At 41.7% G+C, this 27,542-nt stretch overlaps 1 protein-coding gene across 4 annotated transcripts in view; it reads right to left on the bottom strand.

The window, feature by feature from the left end:
• Nucleotides 1-4,862: 4,862 nt before the first annotated feature.
• PPP1R42 (protein phosphatase 1 regulatory subunit 42) overlaps nucleotides 4,863-27,542 on the bottom strand; it is a 37,341-nt gene continuing 14,661 nt past the window's right edge. Inside the window, exons 5-9 of one of the 4 annotated variants that reach the window (XR_005779001.1) lie at nucleotides 26,840-26,956; nucleotides 20,865-20,982; nucleotides 18,822-18,950; nucleotides 15,142-15,275; nucleotides 4,863-6,745 (exon numbers count right to left, since the gene is read on the bottom strand). Coding sequence is in view for 3 of the 4 variants with exons in the window: in XM_040432164.1 (XP_040288098.1) it covers nucleotides 6,661-6,745; nucleotides 15,142-15,313; nucleotides 18,822-18,950; nucleotides 20,865-20,982; nucleotides 26,840-26,956 (621 nt within the window). In the remaining variant the exon portion in view is untranslated. Of the gene's footprint in view, nucleotides 6,746-15,141; nucleotides 15,314-18,821; nucleotides 18,951-20,864; nucleotides 20,983-26,839; nucleotides 26,957-27,542 lie in introns of all 4 variants that reach the window. The other 3 variants (XM_040432164.1, XM_040432165.1, XM_040432166.1) reach the window with 3 other exon arrangements.

Below are 27,542 nucleotides of genomic sequence, written 5' to 3'. Positions count from 1 at the left end.
GGATGGAGTGGAGATTGGGATTTGGAGTTAAGTTTATAAACATGATTAAGCGTTTATGAAGGCTAGTCAGAATATTAATGGGAGTTTGACAGACAGTATTGTACTGAATAGAGGTACCCGTCAAGGATGCCCACTTTCCCCATTACTCTTCAATATATATATATCAAGCCTCTTGCAGCTAGCATAAGGCAAGAATCCAGGATTGAAGGGTTTGGGACATTGGGAAGGGAGGATCGCATTTCTTTATATGCAGATCATGTATTATATTTTATTCAGAATACAAATATCTCGCTTCCAAGAATTATTCAAATAGTTAATTCCTTTGGTGACGTTTCAGGTCTTGATATTAATTGGTCAAAAACCACTCTTATGCCTGTAGACAGATCTCAGCTTTCCAATGAGGGGCCCTTGAATACCTTGAAGATCTCTGATTCCTTTGAATATTTGGGTATGACGATATCTCCTAAGATTGAAGATTATGTACTCCTTAATCTGATTCCATTGATAAGTAAAATGAGAGCCAAAATTCCGACTTGGCTTAGACTTCCTCTATCTAGAGCCGATAGAATATCCCTAATTAGGATGGTGATTCTACCCCAGTTCTTAAACATTTTGAGGAACTCCCCAATATGGAATGAGGATAAATTCTTTAACTGAGAGAATTATTAATGATCTAATTTTGGGAAGAAAGCGTGTTAGACTTAAAGTGGAACATCTTTATAAGCCGATAAAGGAAGGGTTGAACCTTCCATATTTTAAGGGTTAGTTTATATCTGCACAGTTATGGCTATATTGTGAATGGAAGAAAAGCTCACTATGCAAGACCTTGGTGAGTAGATCTTCCTATGATAGCATGTTTACCTTACTGGAATCTGGCCAATTATCTAATATTGTCACGGCTGTGTCATGGTCTGGTGGTAGTGGACATGACACTTTAGCCGTGCATGCTTGTTGCCGGTGGCAACGTGTAGTTTTTAGCATGTTTTCACACTTCCCCTTTAAGGTTGTTGTCCCTTCCCATTCTGGTGTTTATGGGGTTAGAGTGTGAGCAAGGTGGAGCTGGGTGTGGGCTCTTATAGTACTTGGGCTTTAAGTCTAAGGTTAGTGGGACTTTATCTTCTTGTGGAGCTGGAGTTATGCTGCTATCCTTGAGTAATAGAATGAAGAACCGCACTCAATTCAAATGTCTCTGGTGCCGATCAAGGGCTGCGAACAGCCAGTATATATAAAACGAAAATTGAGGCACTCAGATTTAGGTTATTGCAATCAAACTTTTTTATTTTTTTCAAGTTTTGCAGTAGTTTCATCCAAAAAAAGCCCAATTAGATCCTATGTACAAACAGTATATTAGGACCAGACGTTTCGGTCATTTCAGACCTTCATCAATGGTCACATTTTTTATCTGTTCTGGTAGGGAGATATGGACATCCAAGCCCTGATGTCCATATCTTGTGAAGGGTGTTTTCTTCACCAGGGAAAGAATTCTTTGGTCATCCACCACAGTTGTTTTCCGTGGTCTTCCGGGTATTTTGGTGTTGCTGAGCTCACCGATGCGTTCCTTCTTTTTAAGAATGCTCCAAACAGTTGTTTTGGCCACGCCTAATGTTTTTGTTTGTTTTGTTTTTTTCAGCCTAATGATGGCTTGCTTCACTGATAGTGACAGCTCTTTGGATCTCATCTTGAGAGTTGACAGCAACAGATTCCAAATGCAAATAGCACACTTGAAATGAACTCTGGACCTTTTATCTTCTCATTGTAATTGGGATAATGAGAGAATAACACACACCTGGCCATGGAACAGCTGAGAAGCCAATTGTCCCATTACTTTTGGTCCCTTAACAAGTGGGAGGCACATATGCAAACTGTTGTAATTCCTACACCGTTCACCTGATTTGGATGTAAATACCCTCAAATTTAAGCTGACAGTCTGCAGTTAAAGCACATAATCCATTGTGGTGGTGTATAGAGCCAAAAATGTTAGAATTGTGTCGATGTCCCAATATTTATGGACCTGACTGTACATCATATGTCAGGACTGTAAACCACTTCCTCATTTTGAACATTTATTTTGACAATCCAAGGCATTTTTAATACTCGAGGCACAATATTATTGATGTAGGCTTTATAGTGGGCATTAGTACTGGAGGTATTATAGGGGACATTATTATTATTGGTGGCACTACAAGGGCATTTTTACTACTCGGCCATTATTTTTTCTGCAGTGTAGAATTTAGGTGCATTGGGGAGCACAGTAGGCACAGTATTGGGGTGGCAACAGAATGGGACGTTTGCATTAGGAAGGTGGGGAGAATGATAGAAGAGTGAGGAATCTAAGATATCTGTGTGTCAAACTCTGAAGTTGAGCCATGGCTGAAAGACGTCGTCAAGGGGTCTGAGCTGAATGGAGAACATGAGGAAAGAGAATGTGTACATCAGAGCAGACATTACTAAATGTAATAAGCATGTAGTGCTATATTCCTTTGTACACTGCGTGCAGAATTATTAGGCAAATGAGTATTTTGACCACATCATCCTCTTTATGCATGTTGTCTTACTCCAAGCTGTATAGGCTCGAAAGCCTACTACCAATTAAGCATATTAGGTGATGTGCATCTCTGTAATGAGAAGGGGTGTGGTCTAATGACATCAACACCCTATATTAGGTGTGCATAATTATTAGGCAACTTCCTTTCCTTTGGCAAAATGGGTCAAAAGAAGGACTTGACAGGCTCAGAAAAGTCAAAAATAGTGAGATATCTTGCAGAGGGATGCAGCACTCTTAAAATTGCAAAGCTTCTGAAGCGTGATCATCGAACAATCAAGCGTTTCATTCAAAATAGTCAACAGGGTCGCAAGAAGCGTGTGGAAAAACCAAGGCGCAAAATAACTGCCCATGAACTAAGAAAAGTCAAGCGTGCAGCTGCCAAGATGCCACTTGCCACCAGTTTGGCCATATTTCAGAGCTGCAACATCACTGGAGTGCCCAAAAGCACAAGGTGTGCAATACTCAGAGACATGGCCAAGGTAAGAAAGGCTGAAAGACGACCACCACTGAACAAGACACACAAGCTGAAACGTCAAGACTGGGCCAAGAAATATCTCAAGACTGATTTTTCTAAGGTTTAATGGACTGATGAAATGAGAGTGAGTCTTGATGGGCCAGATGGATGGGCCCGTGGCTGGATTGGTAAAGGGCAGAGAGCTCCAGTCCGACTCAGACGCCAGCAAGGTGGAGGTGGAGTACTGGTTTGGGCTGGTATCATCAAAGATGAGCTTGTGGGGCCTTTTCGGGTTGAGGATGGAGTCAAGCTCAACTCCCAGTCCTACTGCCAGTTTCTGGAAGACACCTTCTTCAAGCAGTGGTACAGGAAGAAGTCTGCATCCTTCAAGAAAAACATGATTTTCATGCAGGACAATGCTCCATCACACGCGTCCAAGTACTCCACAGGGTGGCTGGCAAGAAAGGGTATAAAAGAAAAAAATCTAATGACATGGCCTCCTTGTTCACCTGATCTGAACCCCATTGAGAACCTGTGGTCCATCATCAAATGTGAGATTTACAAGGAGGGAAAACAGTACACCTCTCTGAACAGTGTCTGGGAGGCTGTGGTTGCTGCTGCACGCAATGTTGATGGTGAACAGATCAAAACACTGACAGAATCCATGGATGGCAGGCTTTTGAGTGTCCTTGCAAAGAAAGGTGGCTATATTGGTCACTGATTTGTTTTTGTTTTGTTTTTGAATGTCAGAAATGTATATTTGTGAATGTTGAGATGTTATATTGGTTTCACTGGTAAAAATAAATAATTGAAATGGGTATATATTTGTTTTTTGTTAAGTTGCCTAATAATTATGCACAGTAATAGTCACCTGCACACAAAGATATCCCCCTAAAATAGCTAAAACTAAAAACAAACTAAAAACTACTTCCAAAAATATTCAGCTTTGATATTAGAGAGTTTTTTGGGTTCATTGAGAACATGGTTGTTGTTCAATAATAAAATTAATCCTCAAAAATACAACTTGCCTAATAATTCTGCACTCCCTGTATTTTTACAGACAGTGACTGTGGACCCACTATGCAAACCAATTGGTTTGACTTTAGGCTAATCTTGAGGGTGTTATCCTGGTGGTCCCCTGGTTTTCACCTTTTAACCTCTATACAGGGATCTAGCCTTCGTTGCAGGGGAGAAACTACGCTGCTACCTCTTGGAATAGTCCCAGTGTGGTTGGCTGCTGACTCACTTGGGTCAAATACACCGTTGATAAGCACTGAAGGATCAGGCAATACATGTAGTCAGGAAACAGGCAAAGGTCAGGGCAGGCAGAGGATATGTGAATCCATGAAACTATTCAAAGGTCAGGGCTGACAGCACAGGATGATGAACAGGCACAAGTCAGGCCAGGTGGCTGAGGGTCAAAATCCAGGAATCTGGCAGAATTCGCTACACAAACAGACAAACAGATTATAGCCATTTTGCAGGGCCTAGCAAGCAAACAGCCTAGCATATATGAGGGCAGATAAGCTCATTCGTCGAACAGCTGAACACAGAGCAAAAAGGGAAATAAACCCTTGCATTGCTGCAGGGAGAGGTAAGTAATCTTCCCTTTACAAGTCCATTCTTGCACAACCACTTTAAGTTTGCAACACTGTCCCAGATTTACTAATGTCAGATCTGGCACACATTGGCACCATCTGGCGCATTTGCAATAGTAAATCTGCCCCACTATTTCATAAATACTGTTTTATTTGAAAAACTGGGGAACAAAACATTTGCTGGGATGTCAGCATTTTATGGAGCTTTATCAACTGAAATCCTGCAGTGTATTGCACAATAATGTTTTCACTAAAAAGTGTTTGAAAACTTTATTTGAATGGCAGAAAAGATAAGAATGAACAGAAAACTTACATCATCCAATGCTAATGTTTCCAAAATGTGTTTGTACCAGATGTTCACAGCTCCTAGTGGACTAAATGCACCTGTCTCTAAGCAGAAATTATTAAAATGATCTATAATTTTTCTATTCAACAAAACGTCTGGAAAAAAAAACACTTCCTTGCTGAATTTGTTAGTTTTGGTGCAGTTTTGATCCAATCTTTCAGCCAACACTAGCACTGGTTTCAAAAAGAACAGAAGTATGTTTATGGTAAGGATAAAATGCATTTATAAAAAAAAAAGAGAATCTGTCACCAGTTTTATGCTGCTAGGTTCAAAAGCTCTTTCGCATGCCGAGTCTCGTTCGGTATTTGCTGGAGCTGGTCAATACAAGATTTTAGAAAAACGGCTGGGTCAATTAAAGAAAGTGACCCAGCATTTTGCTAAAGGGATCTGTCACAAGTTTATGTTGCCCTTAGTTAGGACACCATAAAACTGGTGACAGATTCCCTTTAAAGAGCATCTGTGACCATACTCAACCATATTAAACCAAGCATACTGCCTGGTAGGGTTGATTATGACAAATTAAATGAACCCTCTATTTCTACAAATAGATGTACCGTTGCAGCATAATGGTTACTTTTATCTTTATGCAAATTAGGTGTTCACAGCACCAACGGACTGGCCTAGCCTCTCGGAGCACCGCTTCTCTCGCCTCTCACCACTCCCCCTCATGGTCTGATAGACAGTGCCCAGTATCCTCACTGTTCAGATGCCTGAACCTGAAATCTTGTGCTTGTGCCAGTGAGACTTTGATTGGCATATGCAGAGTTAATTTCTGGGGGGGCTCTGCTCACTCTGAGATCTGCACTGCACAAGCGCCGATGACATCAGTCTCCTACCGGAAGAGAAGATGCTCGGCTTTGCTTCTAGATCAGCGAAACCAAGGGACTTGACTTCCGGGGGGAGACTGACACCATCAGGGCTTGCGCAGATCTCAGGGCAAGGAGAACCCTGTGAAATGAACTGTGCATGCGCTGATCAAAGTCTTGCCCATGCAAGCGTGAGATTTCAAGACCAGGTATCCATACAATGAGGACCATGAGGGGGGATTGTGACCGGAGAAGAGTTTTCTCTGATCATCTAATTTGCATAAAAATAAAACATAATAATTATGCAGCAATGGTACATCCATTTGCAGCAATAGAGGGCTCATTTAATTCAGCATAACCAACTCTACCAGGCAGTATAATAGGGTTTATCAGGGTGACAGATGTTCTTTAAATGCATCAAAAACTGCACCAAAGTACTATACCTTGTTCACATGGTATATCAGACTGGCACATTCCAGTGTGAGATGCTGCAAAACGTCGTAATGGCATTTTAGGCAGCTGTGATCACTGCATCACTACAATAAAACCCACAATTATTCATTTCAAGTATATGTTTTTTCAGACCATTGCCTACATGTCTTTTAATTGCTTTCGGGTATGGTTTTTACAAACCAAAGGTTATACTTCAGGCGAGGATCTCACAGATTTGCTGTAAAACGTCAATGTTTCCCAACAGGAAAGAAAAGCTGCAATTTTGCCGCAAATCGCAATGAATCCACGACGCTGTGGAGCCCTAGCCTTAAGAAGTTAATGCAGACTGTAGAGCTACTCATTAGAGTGTGTTTGCAGAGATTGCAGTGACTTAGCTAGCTGGCTGTATTACTGAGCATCTAGGTAGGGATGATTAATGAAGCATTGCCTGGGAATGTCCTGCACACTTCTTTCTGTGCTTAGAGCACTACTTGGCCTCGTAGGTGTGGCTCGAGAACATCTTGTCCAGGCAGTGAGCTCGCAGGATCCTTTGCAGCTAATTGTCTGCAATGACAAAACAAACCACAATATTACAAACACAATTACACTGGTCAGACTGAAACAATAAACAGACAAATGCCTGATGGTAATGACAAATTAGTATTACATCCATAGTCTCCAATTAATCTTCCCTACAATACATGTCAAGACACTTTGGACTCTGTAAGGCAGGTTTAGTTATTGAATAGAAACCTGGAGACAGGTCTTAGCAGGCAGCAATTCATATTTCTTATCTAATGCAAAAACCTTCTATTTTTTTCTCCTGGAATAATCATGATTTGCTGTCATTTCCTTTAACCCCTTAGCGTTTGTGGCGGGCATTCCGCACATTCCCGACACCCCCACCCACCAATCAGCAGTTTGAGAAATCGGCATAACTCACTGGAGCTCTTGTGAGCACTGCGGCCTCCTGACAGCTTACCAAGCACAGTGCTGTCCACTGGACATGTGACCGATGAATGTGATGTGACATGGCCATCAATATCAAAATCCTGGAGAACCCCTTTAACCAATCCAGGGTCTGCACAGAAAACTTCACAAGTGGCTTTATTCCTGATGAACTGATGCCTGGACAGGAAGGAGAATAGGAAGCCTCACACCTGGGTATAAGGCCATGCTCCCAAGATGCATGAATCAGAGCATTTTGTAAATGAAGGGAAGCATGGCAGCTGAAGGCATCTGTGTTGGTCTCATGTTCATATGTGCCTGTACTGCTGAGAAATATGATGTTTTAACATATGCAAATGAGCCTCTAGGAGCAACAGGGGCGTTGTCATTACACCTAGAGGCCCAGCTCTTTCTGCAACTGCCGAGTCCTCTCCACTTTGATTGACAGGACCAGGTGTTAAATTTTCACTGCCTGGCCCTGTCAATGAAAGTGCAGAAGTTGAAGCAGTAGCAGAGAGAGCAGAGCCTCTAGGAGTAATGGCAACACCCCAGTTACTCATAGAGGCTCATTTGCATACAGTTAAGCATCCTTTTTCTCAGCAATGCGGGCACATATGAACAAGGGACCAACACAGATGTCTTCAGCAGCCAAGAGCACATGCTACAGGTCAGCCAGTTTCATAGATACAAATCTGCTGACAGATGCCCTTTAAAGCTGGCCATACATTAGAGATAATGATCGGTCGCAATAGTTTTCCACGATAGTTGTACAAATAATTCCACCAACTACACTCCACAACCAGGGAGTTTTTCTTATAAAAACAGACTCCCTGGTGCTCAAGCACAATGGCAAGTGATCGGCTGAAGTCACCTGATCATGCCATCAACATGCAGTTTCGGCCGATGAGTGGACAACGTTTTCCAGCATGGCGGATCACTCGTACGTGATAGTTTTTCAAACGACAGTCATCCAGAATGGCCAAAATCTGACATGCCGGCCGATTTTAATCTTATGTGTATGACCACCTTACATCCATGGCTACCAACAAGCTTTAGGGCTCTTTCACACGAGCGGATGCCGTGCGGGTAATCCGCTGCGTGAAAGAATGCCAAGCTCCGCTCCGGACAGCAGAGACACGGAGCCTTAACATGATTGATAATGCTCTTTGCCTCCCTGTGACCCTTTTTACTACAAAATCAGGGTGACAACTTCATCTCACTGTGATTTTGTAGTAAAAAGATCACAGAGAGGCACAGAGCATTATCAGTCATGTTACTGCTCCGTGTCTCTGCTGTCCGGAGCGGGGCTTGGCTGTCTTTCACGCAGCGTATTACCCGCACAGGATCCGCCCGTGTGAAACAGCCCTTAGGGTTGCTGAGGAGAGTGGCCAAATAAATCTATGCTCAATGGAAGAAAGTGAATTAAAGAAAGACATGGGAAGTTTAATTATTAGATCTGAAAGAAGATATAGTATTCTGTTCCGAATAATTTTACTGGGAATCGGTGACTAGTTTGATGTTATCCTATCTATATTCCACTCAATACAGTGCCCAAGCTCAGAAGTCCCGAGCTCCCAGATCTTCCCGTCACTGATTGACAGCCTTCTTCCTATACACATCTCAAGAGTAAATACTGTTTCTTTGGGATTCAGTTCAGGTTTCCGTAAGTCCCGAGCTCCCAGATCTTCCCGTCGCTGATTGACAGCCTTCTTCCTATACACATCTCAAGAGTAAATACTGTTTCTTTGGGATTCAGTTCAGGTTTCCGTAAGAAAATAAAAATCAATGTTAGAATACACTCAATAGGACTGAATGTGTTCTCGGTACGTGGACCTATCTTTTACTTCCTCCAAACTACCTGAAATAAATCCATCTCCAAAGTAAATCAATTGAAATTCAGGCTAAGACTCATAGTGAATAAAGACAGTGTACCTGAAGGCCTGGAAGCCCCGTACTTGTAGCACAGTAATGCATAATTTAATGTTAATCTATGCCATTTTAAGTTCTGAAATGATTACAGTAGCAAGACTCAGGAAACCCCATCAGTCAGCTTTATTAAGCATATTAATATGTAATGTGGCCAAGCATAGCAAAACACTACCTTATTGTTCCTTACGAAGCCACTCTATAGAACAGAATACTTATGCCCAACTCTTCTGATTAATATCAAGAGACAAAGGTATCAAAAAGACGTACATTGAGTAATCTACATGCAGGTCATAGCTGAGCATGTGAAAACGTTCTATGTGCTCTGTCATGTTGGGTCACAGCCACCTGTCACAATGACAAACTGCCCAAATTTACGAGATTCCTGTTGAATCAACTGCTTGATGTTTTTATACAGTATGTTCCTCCTGCCACAATGCTAATTTCACTATGTTAACAGTGACTGTGTTTTATTCATTTATGGCCACGCTCACTAAATGACAGTACTGATTATATCATTGACCTGAATGGTTTCCAACCTGAATTATAGGGTTAAACTCGGTATAATTCAAGATCAGACTGTAGACAGGACTGTGTTCAAAACCTCCGCTTAACTTTTAATACATCCAACATTTCAGCGCTGCAGCTCCTTGCAGTCTCCACCAGACTGGAAGTGATGAGGACCCATTCTTGGTAACGAGACTGCAGCAGCCACTCACTGGCTTCAGTGGTCATGTGTGCAGGAACGGGTCCCCGACATTTTTGGATTGTCAAGGACTACCAGGAGCCACGTCACTGTTTTATTAAATTGGCTGGTCCTATGCTAGTAAATAGTTGGGCTTCTTGCAAAATTTCACAACTTCTCACCAAATTTATAGCCATTTGCAAAAAGCTTTGACTATCACTTTACAACCCAACATTATCTTAGCGCAATTATTGTTATTCTTATATGCACTCTTGATTAACCCTCGCTGGTTGCTAAGGTCCCTTTATACAAGACAATTTAGCAGGCGATTGTCGGGAAGGAAGTGTTCCTTCCCAGCAATTGCCTGCTCGTTATGCAGTATGGGGAAGAGCGATCCCTAATGCCATTGTTTGTCCTCACACAGACTTGTATGCCAGCAGGAGAGTGCTGTTTAGGCGGCATGATGTGCTGCCGGTAAATGACGATTTAGGTTGGCCTTACAAACGTTCATACTTCCCAACAAACGAGCGTTTAATTTCATTCATCGGGTAATCAGCGGCACCTTTGCGTAACAAATGTTCCTATGAACGCTGGTTAGCGATTATCTAACCGAGAATCAGCCCGTGTAAAGCGGCCTTCAGTTGTGTAATCCTTGTTCTTGAAGCAATTGCTTTTTCAACAAACTTTTAATCTGCTGTTTAAACACAGTTTTGATAGGTGGGGGGTCCAGGTGGTAAGCAAGGTGCCCCTTTGGCTTTGTATGGTGATCCTGGAAGAGTTGAACAGGCTCTTACACAGACTATGGCCCTAGCATCACTAATCCCACCTATCCCAGGATTAGCCAAAGGCAATCAAAGCCTAAAGATGGCCATACACATTAGATGTGTATTGGCCAAACCTGCCGGTACACATCTAATGTGCATGAAGCAGCTGGTTCAGGTGACCATATATTGTGTATGGCGACCTCCAGACTCCCGTCCGATGACTTATGTTGGGGGAGATAAGGACCGAACAGGCTAGATTCAGTTGCTCCATCCTTTTGTTAGTGGGGAAATAAGCCGATGCTGAAAAGCCTGGCAGTGGCTTCCTCCTCTCTCCCATTAGCTGAGCCGAGCATGCATACAGGGAGTGCAGAATTATTAGGCAAGTTGTATTTTTGAGAATTAATTTTATTATTGAACAACAACCATGTTCTCAATGAACCCAAAAAACTCATTAATATCAAAGCTGAATATTTTTGGAAGTAGTTTTTAGTTTGTTTTTAGTTTTAGCTATTTTAGGGGGATATCTGTGTGTGCAGGTGACTATTACTGTGCATAATTATTAGGCAACTTAACAAAAAACAAATATATACCCATTTCAATTATTTATTTTTACCAGTGAAACCAATATAACATCTCAACATTCACAAATATACATTTCTGACATTCAAAAACAAAACAAAAACAAATCAGTGACCAATATAGCCACCTTTCTTTGCAAGGACACTCAAAAGCCTGCCATCCATGGATTCTGTCAGTGTTTTGATCTGCTCACCATCAACTTATGTTGGGGGAGATAAGGACCGAACAGGCTAGATTCAGTTGCTCCATCCTTTTGTTAGTGGGGAAATAAGCCGATGCTGAAAAGCCTGGCAGTGGCTTCCTCCTCTCTCCCATTAGCTGAGCCGAGCATGCATACAGGGAGTGCAGAATTATTAGGCAAGTTGTATTTTTGAGAATTAATTTTATTATTGAACAACAACCATGTTCTCAATGAACCCAAAAAACTCATTAATATCAAAGCTGAATATTTTTGGAAGTAGTTTTTAGTTTGTTTTTAGTTTTAGCTATTTTAGGGGGATATCTGTGTGTGCAGGTGACTATTACTGTGCATAATTATTAGGCAACTTAACAAAAAACAAATATATACCCATTTCAATTATTTATTTTTACCAGTGAAACCAATATAACATCTCAACATTCACAAATATACATTTCTGACATTCAAAAACAAAACAAAAACAAATCAGTGACCAATATAGCCACCTTTCTTTGCAAGGACACTCAAAAGCCTGCCATCCATGGATTCTGTCAGTGTTTTGATCTGCTCACCATCAACATTGCGTGCAGCAGCAACCACAGCCTCCCAGACACTGTTCAGAGAGGTGTACTGTTTTCCCTCCTTGTAAATCTCACATTTGATGATGGACCACAGGTTCTCAATGGGGTTCAGATCAGGTGAACAAGGAGGCCATGTCATTAGATTTTCTTCTTTTATAACCTTTCTTGCCAGCCACGCTGTGGAGTACTTGGATGCGTGTGATGGAGCATTGTCCTGCATGAAAATCATGTTTTTCTTGAAGGATGCAGACTTCTTCCTGTACCACTGCTTGAAGAAGGTGTCTTCCAGAAACTGGCAGTAGGACAGGGAGTTGAGCTTGACTCCATCCTCAACCCGAAAAGGCCCCACAAGCTCATCTTTGATGATACCAGCCCAAACCAGTACTCCACCTCCACCTTGCTGGCGTCTGAGTCGGACTGGAGCTCTCTGCCCTTTACCAATCCAGCCACGGGCCCATCCATCTGGCCCATCAAGACTCACTCTCATTTCATCAGTCCATAAAACCTTAGAAAAATCAGTCTTGAGATATTTCTTGGCCCAGTCTTGACGTTTCAGCCTTGTGTGTCTTGTTCAGTGGTGGTCGTCTTTCAGCCTTTCTTACCTTGGCCATGTCTCTGAGTATTGCACACCTTGTGCTTTTGGGCACTCCAGTGATGTTGCAGCTCTGAAATATGGCCAAACTGGTGGCAAGTGGCATCTTGGCAGCTGCACGCTTGACTTTTTTCAGTTCATGGGCAGTTATTTTGCGCCTTGGTTTTTCCACACGCTTCTTGCGACCCTGTTGACTATTTTGAATGAAACGATTGATTGTTCGATGATCACGCTTCAGAAGCTTTGCAATTTTAAGAGTGCTGCATCCCTCTGCAAGATATCTCACTATTTTTGACTTTTCTGAGCCTGTCAAGTCCTTCTTTTGACCCATTTTGCCAAAGGAAAGGAAGTTGCCTAATAATTATGCACACCTGATATAGGGTGTTGATGTCATTAGACCACACCCCTTCTCATTACAGAGATGCACATCACCTAATATGCTTAATTGGTAGTAGGCTTTCGAGCCTATACAGCTTGGAGTAAGACAACATGCATAAAGAGGATGATGTGGTCAAAATACTCATTTGCCTAATAATTCTGCACTCCCTGTATGTGTGGGAGGATCGGAAGAGACACCTGTTGGCCTAACACACTTTTGGCCGATGACTATCTCATGTGTATAGAGGCACAGCCTTTGGATTAGGGCCTCTGTCCCCTTGGTCCAGTGACTCCTGGGAGGTCTCAGCACTATGACTTGCAAGGAGTTTTTAGAAATTAAAGTGACACTTTGAAACCCATGAGACACCACATATGCAGCAAAAGAGTAGAGCTTCTGAATGTGAACTACCGTGTCCTCCTACTGTGTATGAACCCTTTGTCCCAAAATGTTCCTTTACTTGTATAACAAACATTTTCTAAGACTTTATCCTGGAGTATTAATTTTATGCATTAACAAAGTCTATACATTAATCTATAGCTATAAACATTAAAAAATTAAAAATGATATCATTTTCACCAAGAAAATGATATGTACCCACATACATAGAGGACATGTGAATCATGTGACATCATAAATTACACATCTCTCATCAAAGCCCCGAGAAAACCAGAAAGTATATGGCTCATTAATTTCATCTGTCTCTGTAGCGGCACAAAACTATAGTGTCACACGGGTAATGGGAAAAGGTGCTTTCTGCTGCAGCGTACAAGCTGGGCTTCGTTTTTTCTTCAGTGTTTCTGGTAGTTTACACAGTATTGCTTTCATTTATCATCACAGGCAAAATAAATATATTGTAGAACTGTAAATGGGACTTTACTGATGTCATCACTGAGTAACCTTTATCAACTTTAATAATGTAAAGAGGAAGGGGCTGAATATACACAGTACTGAGTCCTGTCATATACCAGTAGGAGTAGCTCCAACTTCTTGTCAAATGATGATATATTCACTACAGCAAAAAGAAAACTAATTATGCTGAAATTCCCGTCCACCTATCACTCAAAGCCATAAAAATAGAATATTTGCATATATTCTTCAAGAAGAAAAAAGTTTGGAAGAAATCCCATGTCAGCATTGAGTTTAAGCAGTGGAGCATGACATGGTAAGGTTCTACATTTTCAGACACTGTTTAAAATATGCCTAGGGAAGTCCAGGTAAACAATGCAAGTCGGAGTACTGATCTAGAAAAATACAGACCTCTCATTCCAACGCTATATATGGGACATCTATACTCCCTTAAAGGGGTTGTCCCATGAAAAAATTCTACTTTTTCAAACCAGCACCTGGATCTGAATACTTTTTAATAAAAATTTAGTATAGTCAGTGAGCTATTCAATAAAATGTATCTGTATAGCGCCACCTGCTGTTTGTTCTTTTCCTTATTTCTTATCCACCTCACTGAGGTGGTCGCAATAACTCAGTTTTAATCGCCAATTGTCACCAGCCATACCTTCTGTGACAGTTCTAGGGAGACGGCTGAATAAGAAAAAACATGTTCCCTGAGCTGTCAGGCTGAAATAAATCTGGCAGAACAATGAATGGGGGGCTCTCTGGATCCATGTGAGGTACAGGGCTGGTTCTAGCTTTGTTAGAAAGAGATTTCCATGCACTATATATATATATATATATATATATATATATATGTGGTTTTCATTTACATTAATCACTGCATAACCCCTTTAACTACTTTCTTATCAGAGGATTTACGCCCCTTCATTATGGTGGAGGTGTGGGAGTTTTGTCTACATATTCAGAAAGCCATAATATTTTTATTTTTACATTGTCGCAGCTTAATTGGCTTGTTTTTGGCAGTATGAGTTGTATTTTTCAATGGCATCATTTTGGGCGATATATAACTTATTAACTAAATGTTATTACCGGTACCTCTTTTATAGGGGGATTTGTGAAAAACACAGTAATTTTATAATAGCTTTTTGCAATTTCAATTTACAGTGTTCACTGTACAGAATAAATAACATATTACCTTTATTCTCTGGGTCAGTGTGGTTATGGTGATACCAACTTTATATAGTTTATGCTTTACTACTGTTGCATAATAAATACACTTTTTGTGTCACATATAGAATCCACTAAGCTAACTAGAAAGGACCTATCTGATGTGGTTTTTTTTTGCTATGACACATTCATCTACAGGGAGTGGACCAAGTACAAATCTGGCACATGCTCCCCTCGGGGTACAGACTGTAATAATAATGACAAAAATGAAACATGAAAAAATATAACAATATAAAATCACTGTTTGCTCACCGTATATCTTCACTAATATTAATAGTTTTCTTTGCCACAGTTTTTTTTAGGTGACTTGATTTCTGATCACTTTGCATGGGAGCCATAAGGTAGTACTTTGGTTTGTCTTTTTGTATATATCTCTGGTTCTGATACTGGATGGGCAGAATGGACTGAGGATGTTCAAAACCATCTGTTATAAACAGTAAAAATAAAAATGTTGCTTAATAGCAGAACTAAGGCCTCTTTCACACGGGCGAGTTTTCCACGCGGGTGCGATGCGTGAGGTGAACGACGCATTGCACCTGCACTGAATCCAGACCCATTCATTTCTATGGGGCTGTGCACATGAGCGGTGATTTTCACGCATCACTTGTGCGTTGCATGAAAATCGCAGCATGCTCTATATTGTGCATTTTTCACGCAACGCAGGCCCCATAGAAGTGGATGGGGCTGCGTGAAAATCGCAAGCATCCGCAAGCAAGTGCGGATGCGGTGCGATTTTCACGCATGGTTGCTAGGTGACGATCGGGATGGGGACCCGATCTTTATTATTTTCACTTATAACATGATTATAAGGGAAAATAATAGCATTCTTAATACAGAAAGTAAAATAGGGATGGAGGGGTTAAAAACTAAAAAAACTAAATTAAACTCACCTCATCCGGTTGTTTGAGCAGCCTGGCTTCTCTTCTTTCTTCTTCTTTGATGACCTGGGAGGAAAAGGACCTTTGGTGACGTCACTGCGCTCATCACATGGTCCGTCAAATGGTCCATCACCATGGTGTTGGATCATGTGATGGACCATGTGATGAGCGCAGTGACGTCACCAAAGGTCCTTTTCCTCCCAGGTCATTAAGAAGAAGAAAGAAGATAAGCCGGGCTGCGCAAACAACTGGATGAGGTGAGTTAAAAAAATTTTTTTCTTTTTTTAACCCCTCCATCCCTATTTTACTTAGCATTCTGTATTAAGAATTTATTATTTTCCCTTATAACATGGTTATAAGGGAAAATAATAAAATCTACACAACACCTAACCCAAACCCGAACTTCGGGTTCGGGTCTGGGTACCAAACATGCCGATTTTTCTCATGCGCGTGCAAAACGCATTAAAACGCTTTGCACTTGCGCGGAAAAATCGTGCATTTTCCCGCGACGCAACAGCATCCTATCCGGCCCTCACATGCGACGCCCGTGTGAAAGAGACCTAAGAATGCAGTTGTGAATAGAGCCCAAACGGTATGCCAACAAATGCAGACTCTTTAGTTCCCCTCCTTGATTAGGCAGGACAAGTGTTAAATCACAGCTGCACAATCCTCTCTATTCCCGCCTTGCACTGATCTCTACAAGCAGTCCATAGCATTAAAATGCAATCAGAGTTCAGTTTCCTTGTATGACATTAACCCCTTTACCACCTTAGATCACCAAGGATGCTGATATTAAACTGCCCTTTCACTGCCCTAGATCACCAGGGATGCCGATATCAAACTCTTAACTACCCAAAACACATATTTCTGCAACAAATCTGATGTGAATAGATTCCCCCTAAGGACTACAAACCCAGGGAACCAACCAATAATATTAGTTTTTACCCATTTTAGCCTTTGTTCAAATTGTACATACCCTGAGTTTCCCATAGTTATTATAATTTAACTCATGTATAAAGTGACCACATATTCCACTGTGCTAAATTCTTATTAAACTGATAAGAATTTAGCTATAATGAGTGTTTATTAACTGTCAAGAGTTCAGAGATAAGGGCTACAGATTCAGCCAACAGAGAAGTTCTGACAGATTTGGTGTGTAGCAGAGAACCGGCTAGTCTGCAAATGCACTGAAATAGAAAGCTGTAAAAGAAAGACCGATGGAATTTTTCATAAAGACCATTTAAAAAAAAAAAAAAAAAAACATTTTAGCCCAATATGAGTAAAATGCAATAATAATAAAAAATTGTCCCCAAAGGTGTCCATAACCTTTAAAGCTGTTTGTAGAATTTTTTTTAACTAGCCTGTCCCTACTATAATATAAGTCAGCAATGAATGCAGTCTACTTCCTGCTGGGCTGTAATGGAAAGAAGCCACTCTGCGAAAGTGTAGCTACAGTGTAAAGTATGGAGGAGGGACAGAAACAAGGAAAGCGTACCAGCATAAGCCTTTGGTGAGAGAGTGGGCAGATTTAGAATAATTTAGACTGAGATACACACTAAGTGGCTCCACTCATCATAGCGCTACATTTATGCACTTATTCACACTGCTGGGACCCCAACCCTCTCAATCACAAGAATGGGGTCTATTCTCTGTTTGGAGTGATAGTCACACATGTGCGTGCCGCTGTATTCATTTTCTATGGTAATCACAAAGACAGCAGTGTGACTGTTTTATTAGATGCATATGAACAAAAAATGTAATAACTTTAAAGGGTTATGCCATGATTGATATAAAAAATGAAAACATCACATAGTACATGACAATCTCCTTCCAACACAGCTAGAACCAGCCCTGTACCTCACTTGGATCCAGATCTCACATTTATTGTTTTAATTGTTAGATTGTAATCAGGCTGGCACCATAGGGGCGTGTCTGTTTAGAAGGTGTGTCCTTTTGCAGGGGTTTGTCCTTTCTGCTGCAGTTCTCAGTGTTAGGCCCCCTGCACACGAACGTGTGCGCCCCATGGTCGTGCTGCGGCCCGCAATGCACGAACACCGTCTGTGGGGCAGCCGCAGTGGATCGCGGACCTATTCACTTTAATGGGTCCGCGATCTGGCCGTTCCACAAAAAGATAGGACATGTTCTATCTTTTTGCGGAACAGAAGTACGGGACGAAACCCCACGGAAGCACTCCCTAGTGCTTCAGTAGGGTTCCGTTCCGTGCTTCCATTCCGCACCATTCCGCATCTCCGGATTTGCGGACCCATTCAAGTGAATGGGTCTGCATCCGTGATGCGGAATGCCCACGGAACGGCGCCCGTGTACTGCGGATCAGCAAATGCGGTCCGCAAATCGGGAACGGGGCGCACACGTTCGTCACTGTCACAGCTTCTAACAGTAGATATGGCTGGAACTGAGCCTGTGTGACCACCTTAGTAGATGGCTGTGCACCTTACTATAATAATTACACAACCAGGGGGCGCCATTGTAATGAAGGAAAGAGAATATCTGGAGCATTTTTGTAACAGTAAATTACAAAAATATCACATTTTTCACGTTTAATTATATTAAGATAACTGTTAAAGGGAATCTGTCATGTTCAACATGGTGTTTGAGTTGCAGGCAGCATGTTATAGAGCAGGAGGAGCTGAGCAGATTGATATATGGTTTTATGGGAAAACATACAGTAAAATGTATTTATTTAAATTCCTGCTCATTCTGGGCTTTGAAGTCAAGGAGACGGTCCTATCAGTGACTGACTGTATACACAGTCATAGAAGGAAGGCTGTCAGTCACTGATAGGACCGGCTCTGTGACTCCAAAGCCCAGAACGAGCAAGAATTTAGATGAATCTTTTCCCATAAACTTATCAAGTGCTCAGCTCCTCCTGCTCTATAACACGCTGCCTGCAGCTTACATTGCATTTTCATGGTGACAGGTTCCCTTTAATGGTGGCACAATCCCTTTAACATATACATAAAAATAAGCAACCGAACCAGGATAGGTAAACCTACATCCTAATGATTTTACATACTTTACTATGATATAACTTACACAACTGTTGAAATACTAATCGGCCGGCCATATTCTCTTCTCTGCTTTTCTTCCTGGCATCTTTTGAGGCTTTCCAGTTTAATAAGAACTGCCTGGCCATTTCCTTAATTTCTCTACCATCCAGGATTTCTGTTGTAAAGAGTAGTGATGAGCGGCAGGGGTCATATTCGAATTTGTGATATTTCGCAAATATTTTGTAGAATATTCGTAATTTTTTTCCATCTGAGGTGAACACTGAACACTGTTCACTTCAGATGGAAAAAATGATGACTATTCTAAAATACAAATATATAGCACTATATTGAATATAGTGCTATATATTCGTATTTTAGAATATTCGGCATTTTTTTCCATCTGAAGTCATGATTCCTCCCTGCTTAAGTTGCTTGTGAGCCAATGACTGATTGGCCCACAAGCAAGAAGCAAGGAGGAATCATGTGTTCAGATTGAAAATATATTCGAAATATTCGCGAATTCTCAAAGTGGCGATATTCGAGATAAAATTTGCTTTTAGAATATTCGTGCTCAACACTAGTAAAGAGGTGTATCAGACTGACTTAGCGATAGTATATATATATGCATCAGTAGATATCATCATTTAGTAAAAAGTGATAATAAAAAAGTCTAAGCCTCTTTCACACAAGCGTGACGGATTAGGTCCGGATGCGTTCAGGGTGCGTTCAGTGAAACTCGCACTATTTTGCAAGCAAGTTCAGTCAGTTTTGTCTGGGATTGCGTTCAGTTGTTCCGTTTTTTCTGCGCGGGTGCAATGCATTTTGATGCGTTTTTCACACAGCCCCATTCACTTCTATGGAAAACGCTGAATATAGAACATGCTGCGATTTTCACGCAACGCAGAACTGATGTGTGAAAAACAACGCTCATGTACACAGCCCCATTGAAATGAATGGGTCAGGATTCAGTGCGGGTGCTATGCGTTCACGTCACACATTTCACCCGCGCGGAAAACTCGCTCGTGTGAAAGGGGCCCAAAGCATGTATTACACTGCCTGATTTTTCGGCAGATAATCGCTAACGAATGCACGTTAGCTGTCATCGAGCAGTGTAATACTGCCGCTGATTACCCGATGAACGAGCAAGGAGCTTGATCGTCAGGCAATCCAAATCTTTTAACATGTTAAAAAATGATCGTGGTGTCTAATAACGATCTGCCACCGACAAACCACTATACAGCATGGGGACGAGTAATGGCATAGCGACCGCTCCTCCCCATGCTGCGGAGGAGATCGCTGCATGTAATAGCAGCGGTCTCCTCCGCTAGCGAGCAGGCAATTGCTGGGAGGGAATGCCTCCCTCCTGACGATCATCTGCCACATTGGGCTGTGTAATACAGCCTTAAATACAAATTTAAGAGGACCAGTTAGAATGTCTCCTGCCCTATTTGCCTTGCATACAAAACATTTGTCTTTTATTAAGTGATGGCCTATCCTCAAGTCAGGCCATCACTTTCTGATGGGCAGGGATCCGATAACCCACATCCCCACCAATCAGCTGGTCAAAGGAAGCAATGCTGCAGTGACAAGCTCATAGTCCACTACAAAAGTAGATTGCGCTGTCTGCTTCAGGGGCTGGGGCTATAGATGAACGACAGAGCATCAGTCCCCCACATATCACTTTAGAAAAAGGTGGACATCCACTTTGAAATTGGTTCCGGTCTGGAAAATAATCCCCCGTATGGAACCTGATCTTCTGGTAGAAAGCAATATTTATTGAATAACCCAGCTGTTTTTCCCACAGAGGACAGCGAATAGGCGCTTCTCCAAAAAGAGGACTTCCTTCAGTCCCAGACAGCTGCTTTCTTGCATTTCTTTGCATGGAAAGTGTCTGTTTGCCTGAGGGACAGCAATACACATGTGCCTGCCATGTACACAGCATAATATACCTTGTATGCAAGGCAAGGGTAGGCCTAACAGCAAAGCACCTACTGGACATGCCAATATCGTTTTATTATCAAAATGCATTTTCTATACTATCTAAAAAGCTTTCTACTAAAATAAAGGAGATTAAAATGTATACAATTACCCAGCGCCTTCGCAATGACTATAACTTTGTCTCTATATTTTGGTTTCTGACAAATTGGATTTCCACTGAGATCCATCCTCCACAGCCGTGGCCATTTGCTCAGAATAAATTCCAGATCCTATAGAAAGAAGTAAAAGGCAGTCCAAGCAAACGGCTCTACTAGGAAAAGCTGTACATTTTCTATATTAACACATGAAAACAATGCATTTTTATGGACCGGATAAGGGGCCCATACAAATTCAATAGGTGTTGGCCGAACAATCGTTTGGCCAACAGCTAGTTCTCCCGACTCGCCCAGACATATACAAGCTCAGTGCAGCTGAATGTCTACGTGTATTAAGTGGAGAGAGAGGAGAAAGCCATTGCCAAACACCTCTGTGGTGGCTTATCTCCTGGGAGAAAAAGAGGATCGGGTGGAAATATTAATTTCATCTGTCGGGGGAGAGTTGGGAGCTCTCCATACATTTAGACTGTCATTGCCATTCTCAGGGGGTTCAGAAGACAATACACTAATGTGTATGGGGGCCTTAAGACCACCTGGTCTAAAAATGGCGTATTTCAGCCTGTCTCACTTCCCGAGTCAGTTCTGTCTCACACTTTGCACTCTCTGTGTAATAGCTGTCATAAGCACTTCACTGGAGCTGTCACCTACCCTGATATCAAGCAGCAGAGAGTCAATATCCTGGAAAGTCAGGAGTCAGTACGTGGGCAGACAGGCAGGTAAAGCACCCCTTTGCAGGAAATAAGAAAGCTAAGGAACCTTTTTGCTCAGGCACCCTCCCACTGAAGAAGGGGCCAGATATACATCAGGATTGCCAGCCACTAGCTGGAGCAAATTATGGTGCACGCACGCTGGCAATCAATAGCAGAGAAAGAGAGGCCTAGCCGGCAAGTATGCCGCAGCCTGCATGGTGGGAGAAGTAAATGTCTGTGATTGGGGATAACGCCGATCACAGACATTTAACCCCTCAGATGCCATGGTCAATTGTGACCACGGCATCTGAGAGGCTTTTCCTCGGAAACACTGTGCTCCCGATGCACAAATGGCTCCCCTGTGAAGTGATCAAAGGAAGATGTTCATTCCTAGTGGTAGCCTTAAGCCTGAAGGCTACCACAGCATTAGTCCCTAGGAAGCCCTGCTGCAATGGTAATTCATTGCAGTCTATGGGACGAGCGGTCTAACAATAGCGTGCTCAGGCCGCCTAAGATAAGTTAATATAAGTGTAAAAAAAAGGGGGAAAAAAAAATCACCCCCTTTTCCCATAATAAAAATAAATAAACAATGAAAAAATAAAGATCAGTTGCACCGCCACATCCCAAAATGCCCGAACTATTAAAATATAAACACATTATCCTGTACAGCGAAAGCCATAATGGGAAAAAAAAATATCTAAATGGCCGATTCACCCTTTTTTCCATCATTTTACAGCCCAAAAAATTGAATATAAAAAACACTCCAAAATAATATTAAAAAAAAATTATAGATTGCCCCCCAAAAAAAGCTCTGTTTTGCAGGTTAAAATATGGCAATGCAAAGGAAAACACACAAGAAAGTATTAAAACACAAGGAAAACTATATAAGGGGTCATAGACACGAGTGTTTGTGTCCCGTACCCGTTCTGCGACCACAAATTGCGTTCAATGCCCGCCGTTTGCTGATGCGAACCCATTCACTTAGAGGGGTCCACGATCCGCAAGATATGTTCCGCACCACAAAAAAAATAGAAAGTGTTCTATTTTTTTTGCAGAGCGAATGCACAGACCGAAATCCAATGGAAGCACTTAAATGTAACATCGCTGCAGTCATGCTGACCCAAAATATGAAGGTAACAGGTCAGTTTTACCACATAGGGAATGCTGTAAAAAGTAACACTCCTAAAACTGGCGGAATTGCATTTATTTTCCAATTCCACCCCATTTTGAATTTTTTTGACAGCTTCCCACTTCATCGTATGCAACATTAAATGGTGATTTTTTTAAATATTAAATGGTGCCTGCAAAAAATGGTCCCTGCAAAAAACAAGCCTTCATAAGGCTATGTGAAAACAAAAACGGAAAATCGCAAGGTCGGGAAGGGGTTAATTTGTTGGTTGAACCATTGTTTCAACAGCAGCACCCCAGCCATCTTTTAGGTGAGTGTGGGGAATGTGTAATTCCGATGTTTGCTGGGCATGGTGTGTACATTATCTGTTTGGTTAAAGGGGTTGTCCGGGTTCAGAGCTGAACCCGGACACATTCCCGTTTTCACCCGGGCAGGCCTTCTGATATGAGCATCAGAGCATATCACGCTCCAAATGCTGCACTGAATCGCGCAGGGCCCAGTGACGTACCAGGGTCTCCATGGGTAGCGCTGCCCTAGCCTGTAAAATGGCTAAAGCCCACCCATTAGTGACGGTGAGGTCACCGGGAACACTGCTAGGTGGAAGCCTCCGCCTAGCGCTGTAAAAGATATAAACAAAGAGTCCTTGCTCTGTGCGACGTAACGCAGGGCAAGGGAAAGCATCAGAGCATTTCATGCTCCGATGCTCATGTAAGAGGGCCTGGCTGGGTGAAAACCGGGATAAGTCCGGGGTCAGCTCTGAACCCGGACAACTCCTTGAAGAGACATAGGACTACCCATTTTTGAGAACATTGGGACATTGTTAAAATAAGACTGTGAGGGATAGGTCTAAACTCCCAATTTAACAACAAGCACTCTATGTCACTGTTCCCTGACCTCATTCCAATTTTCATAACACATAATCGTAAGGTCTTCGTGTTTATTTTTGTGGTTTTTAGATTAATAATGTTCATCAGGGAAAGGAGAAAGTGATACATTAGAAAGAAATGCACAATTTGTAGCACCGGCCTTTAATAAATATATTGCTACTCTGAAGCATTTTTTTGCTAACTGCTACTCACTTGATAAATGACCCAGAACATGCTGGTCCCAGTGTATGTTTACCTTAGAATAGTCTAATCCTGGGGTGAAATATGATTACTTCTTTGGATACGCTCTGGTTGTTTATTGCCTTCCTGTCTCTAATAAAGTGCTCTCACCTTCCAGCCTTCCAATAACTATGACTAGAGGGACCAGCTCCTTTTCATGCAGCTTCTACTTGATAAATGATCATGTCACACCATCACTTAGACGTTACAGAGAAATCGTAAGTCATACACGAGGGATGGAGCGCTGGCCGTAGCCTTCTCACTCTTAACGCTACCTATTTATGAACTTGCATCTGAACAATGGAACATCATTTTTATTGGAAATGTTTCTTAACTAGGACTTCAGACAGCAATTTGTCACCGGTTTGACTGCTTGTCATAATCTCTGTGGAAAAAGAAAATCTATCTTGTTCATCTTGGCTCTGACTAAGACATGGGGTGTATGAATTCATCTCTCTGATTATGCTCTTCCAATAATCAATACTGGGCAGAGGTTGAATACATTAAGGTCATAATGATGATAAATCCACTTGGAGGACGTTTCAACTGCAAAATCCTAAACAACCTTCAGGTGTAAAATAAAATGGAGTCATTGTCTAGTTGTTTCAGGCTCTGTTGACAGTTGTTTTCCAAACCAAACGATGAAAAGAGCCTAATAAAGGCTATTAAACAACAAGCTCGTGTAGAAAAGCCACCACAATACATGTTGTTGCCACCAGTAGTGAATGTCTATCCAAATAACCTCAGTAACTGTACCACCCAGTGTGCAGAAGCGCCTCACCACTCCCAAAGTCAGACAGGAGGGGGATTCAGCGGAGGTACACTTTAAGGACGCTGCCCACATGGACCTCTAGGTACTCAATGGTCAATCATCCACATTTTGGTGGTGGCACCACATTCTCTGAATACCTGCGCAATATGTCATGCAATGCTTCCATGAGAAAAAACCTCTGTGCCTCCATATTAAATCAGAGGCACAGAGGTACACTATGGACACACTATTGGAGCCGTATTACAGATCTGTACCTTATTGAGGTAATATGGTAAAAAGCCAGAGCCTAATAAATATATTTATGTGTACTACTAGTAGGCCCTTTACATAAGCAAACGTATTTTTGATGTTAAAATACAGAACATCTTATGAATGGATATACATATCTAGACATTACTAGAAATTAGAGATGTACTAATGAATTCTGCTGATTTGAAATTCGTCCCAAATTTTCTAACAAAAAAATCAGATTGTAATTTCTTGTGATTCGTTTCGAGGGAATAACAGAAAGAGAGGCCCACGTGTAATACTCCACTGGAATATCAATGTGCAAATCAGTTCTCCTTATGAAAGGGTAAGAAAACTGAGAAAATTGCCCTAGTTAGCTGAGAGGCCTTTGTCGGGTTCTTGGGAGTGCTCTTTCTCATTAGGGAATCAATCAGTATGAAGAAACACAGCTTGGTCAGTTCGACGCTAGCCCCGGGGAAAATCTGGTGGTAGCCTGGAACTCAAATAGGCTATGTTCACATCAGCATTCAGCCTTTCCGTTCTCCTGCTGTCACGGAAGGTGTACAGAAAACTAGAAGACACAAAATGAAGTTCCGACTGACTGGATCCAAAACTAAGGAACCAAAGGGATAGCCCTGCAACAGACCTGGCTCTCTCCCTAACTGCTCAGCCTATGCAAAAATCTCAATGGTAGATGATCGCATATCCTCGTACCTCGACTGTATAACACCTGAACACCCTATAATAGTGAGGGGACACGACCACCGGCTCCCTACACCTGATACGGAGGGAGTCAGGGTCACCTGAGATCCAGCAAGCAGGGAAATACAAATGAATGAACAAAACTTATCTGTAGAAGACTCAGTAGTAGCATCCAGCATGCATACACTCCAGGAAGTTGTATAAACCGCAAAGTGATGCAGTATGGGAAGGGATTTAAAGGGATGCAATCAGTGCAACTACATGACAGCTGAGAGAGGCTAACGAGATGAGAAAATGAAAGCAAAACAAAAGGAACCTCAAGGAGGAGGTTCTGAAGGACGTCTGTCAGAGCTTCTCAGATGTCTGGTGGTGACACCTGCTCCGTTATAGGAGCAGGAGAACGGAAAGGACGGATTCGGCACATAACTGAGCCGAGCGGAACCTACGGACCTCATAGACCCCCATAGACTATAATGGGGTCCGTTAGGTTTCCGCTCAGAAGATGATTTTCTTCTGAGCGGAAACCTAACGGACCCCATTATAGTCTATGGGGTCTGTAGGCTCCGTTCGGCTCAGTTATGTGCCGAATCCTTCTTTTCCGTTCTCCTGCTCCTATAACGGAGCAGGAGAACGGAAAGGCTGAACGCTGATGTGAACAAGGCCTAATCAGTGTTAAATTTTCTCTTCACTCAGTCTTCTTGTCCTTATGGAAGGAGAACTGACTTGTACATCTCTTTTCTAGTGGAGTACTTTGTAGCTCTCTCTCTTTCAGTACTTTTGATTCGGGTAGAATTGACTTGTACTCAAATCATTATTTTTTTTTAAATTTAATTCACTCATCATTACTTGAAATATGACCTTCTTAAAAACAGAGACAGTCTAACATGTAAAGGACAATAATTGTTATAAGGCACATAATGCTGGTTTATATAGCTAGTATAGTATAAGAGAATATATTATTATGGTGCATACCACAGAGGTACATAGCTATAATAGGTGCTTGCACAATATAGCCATTGGAAGGCTGGAGGCTTCTGAACGAGCATCTGTCATCTCTTCAACTCAGGCCACATGTGTGAAACAAGAATGACCCCGGGTCAAAATCCTCTCCACATTATCATGTCTTTCTATGTTGGAGCAATCACTAATTATATATACCTTAGTATATAATGCTCCCAGCAGCTGGACAATGTAAATATACCTCTTAATATGATAATATGTAACCAAATGTGTGCTAAAATACAATATTTTTCTAAACCAAAACTACAAACACTACATCATAAAAAGGACAAAAGGACAACAGTTACTATGATTTCCACACAGAAAAAAAATCTAAAAACCATACCTTAATATCGTTCAGATGATTGTCTACAGCCACAAGTTGGGTTATGTTCTCCAAAACTGAAAGTTCCTTCAGCTCATCAATATTGTTATTACTGATATTCAGTACAGAGAGAGCCTTCTGGAGAAAAAGCACAAAAACTAAATAAATGTAATTGCAGAAAGCAAATATATTTGTATTTGAGAGACTTAAAATAGCAATAAATGTAAAATAACTGAAAGTCTACTTCACACGAGCAACACAAGTCATAATCGCCATGATAAATTTGTTTTCTAAAGGATCCAAAAAGATGCTGATGGATCCCGTTAAATCAAATGGGGTCTGCCAGGGTTCAGTTATATTTTATGCCAAAACTAGCACTGCAGACTTTAATATTACTGTCAAAAACACTGGAAACCCAACCAAAATGCAATGGATGAAATAAACATTGGGCTTGCTGGCCTTCAACACGCCTGATCCTTTGTTTTTACAGGAGATAACCCTGATAGGTGTCTGGCAGTGGCTTTTTCCCCTCACTCTCGTCCGAGCATGCATGTGTATGGGGGGGGGGGGGGGGGAGAGGAACAGCTGTTGGTTGAACAAGGTTTCGGCTAGCGGATATATATGGATTCACTGTTCTTTCACGCAATTTAAAGGGAACCTGTCATGTGGATATTTGATTATAATCTAACTAATTATATACAATCATTAACTACTAAAAAGTGCC

The sequence above is a fragment of the Bufo bufo genome, chromosome 5, assembly GCF_905171765.1.
Source record: "Bufo bufo chromosome 5, aBufBuf1.1, whole genome shotgun sequence".
In the NCBI taxonomy this organism is placed as follows: Eukaryota; Metazoa; Chordata; class Amphibia; order Anura; family Bufonidae; genus Bufo; species Bufo bufo.
The sequence above is the reverse complement of the archived record's forward strand: the minus strand, read 5'-3'. Positions and strand labels throughout refer to the sequence as shown.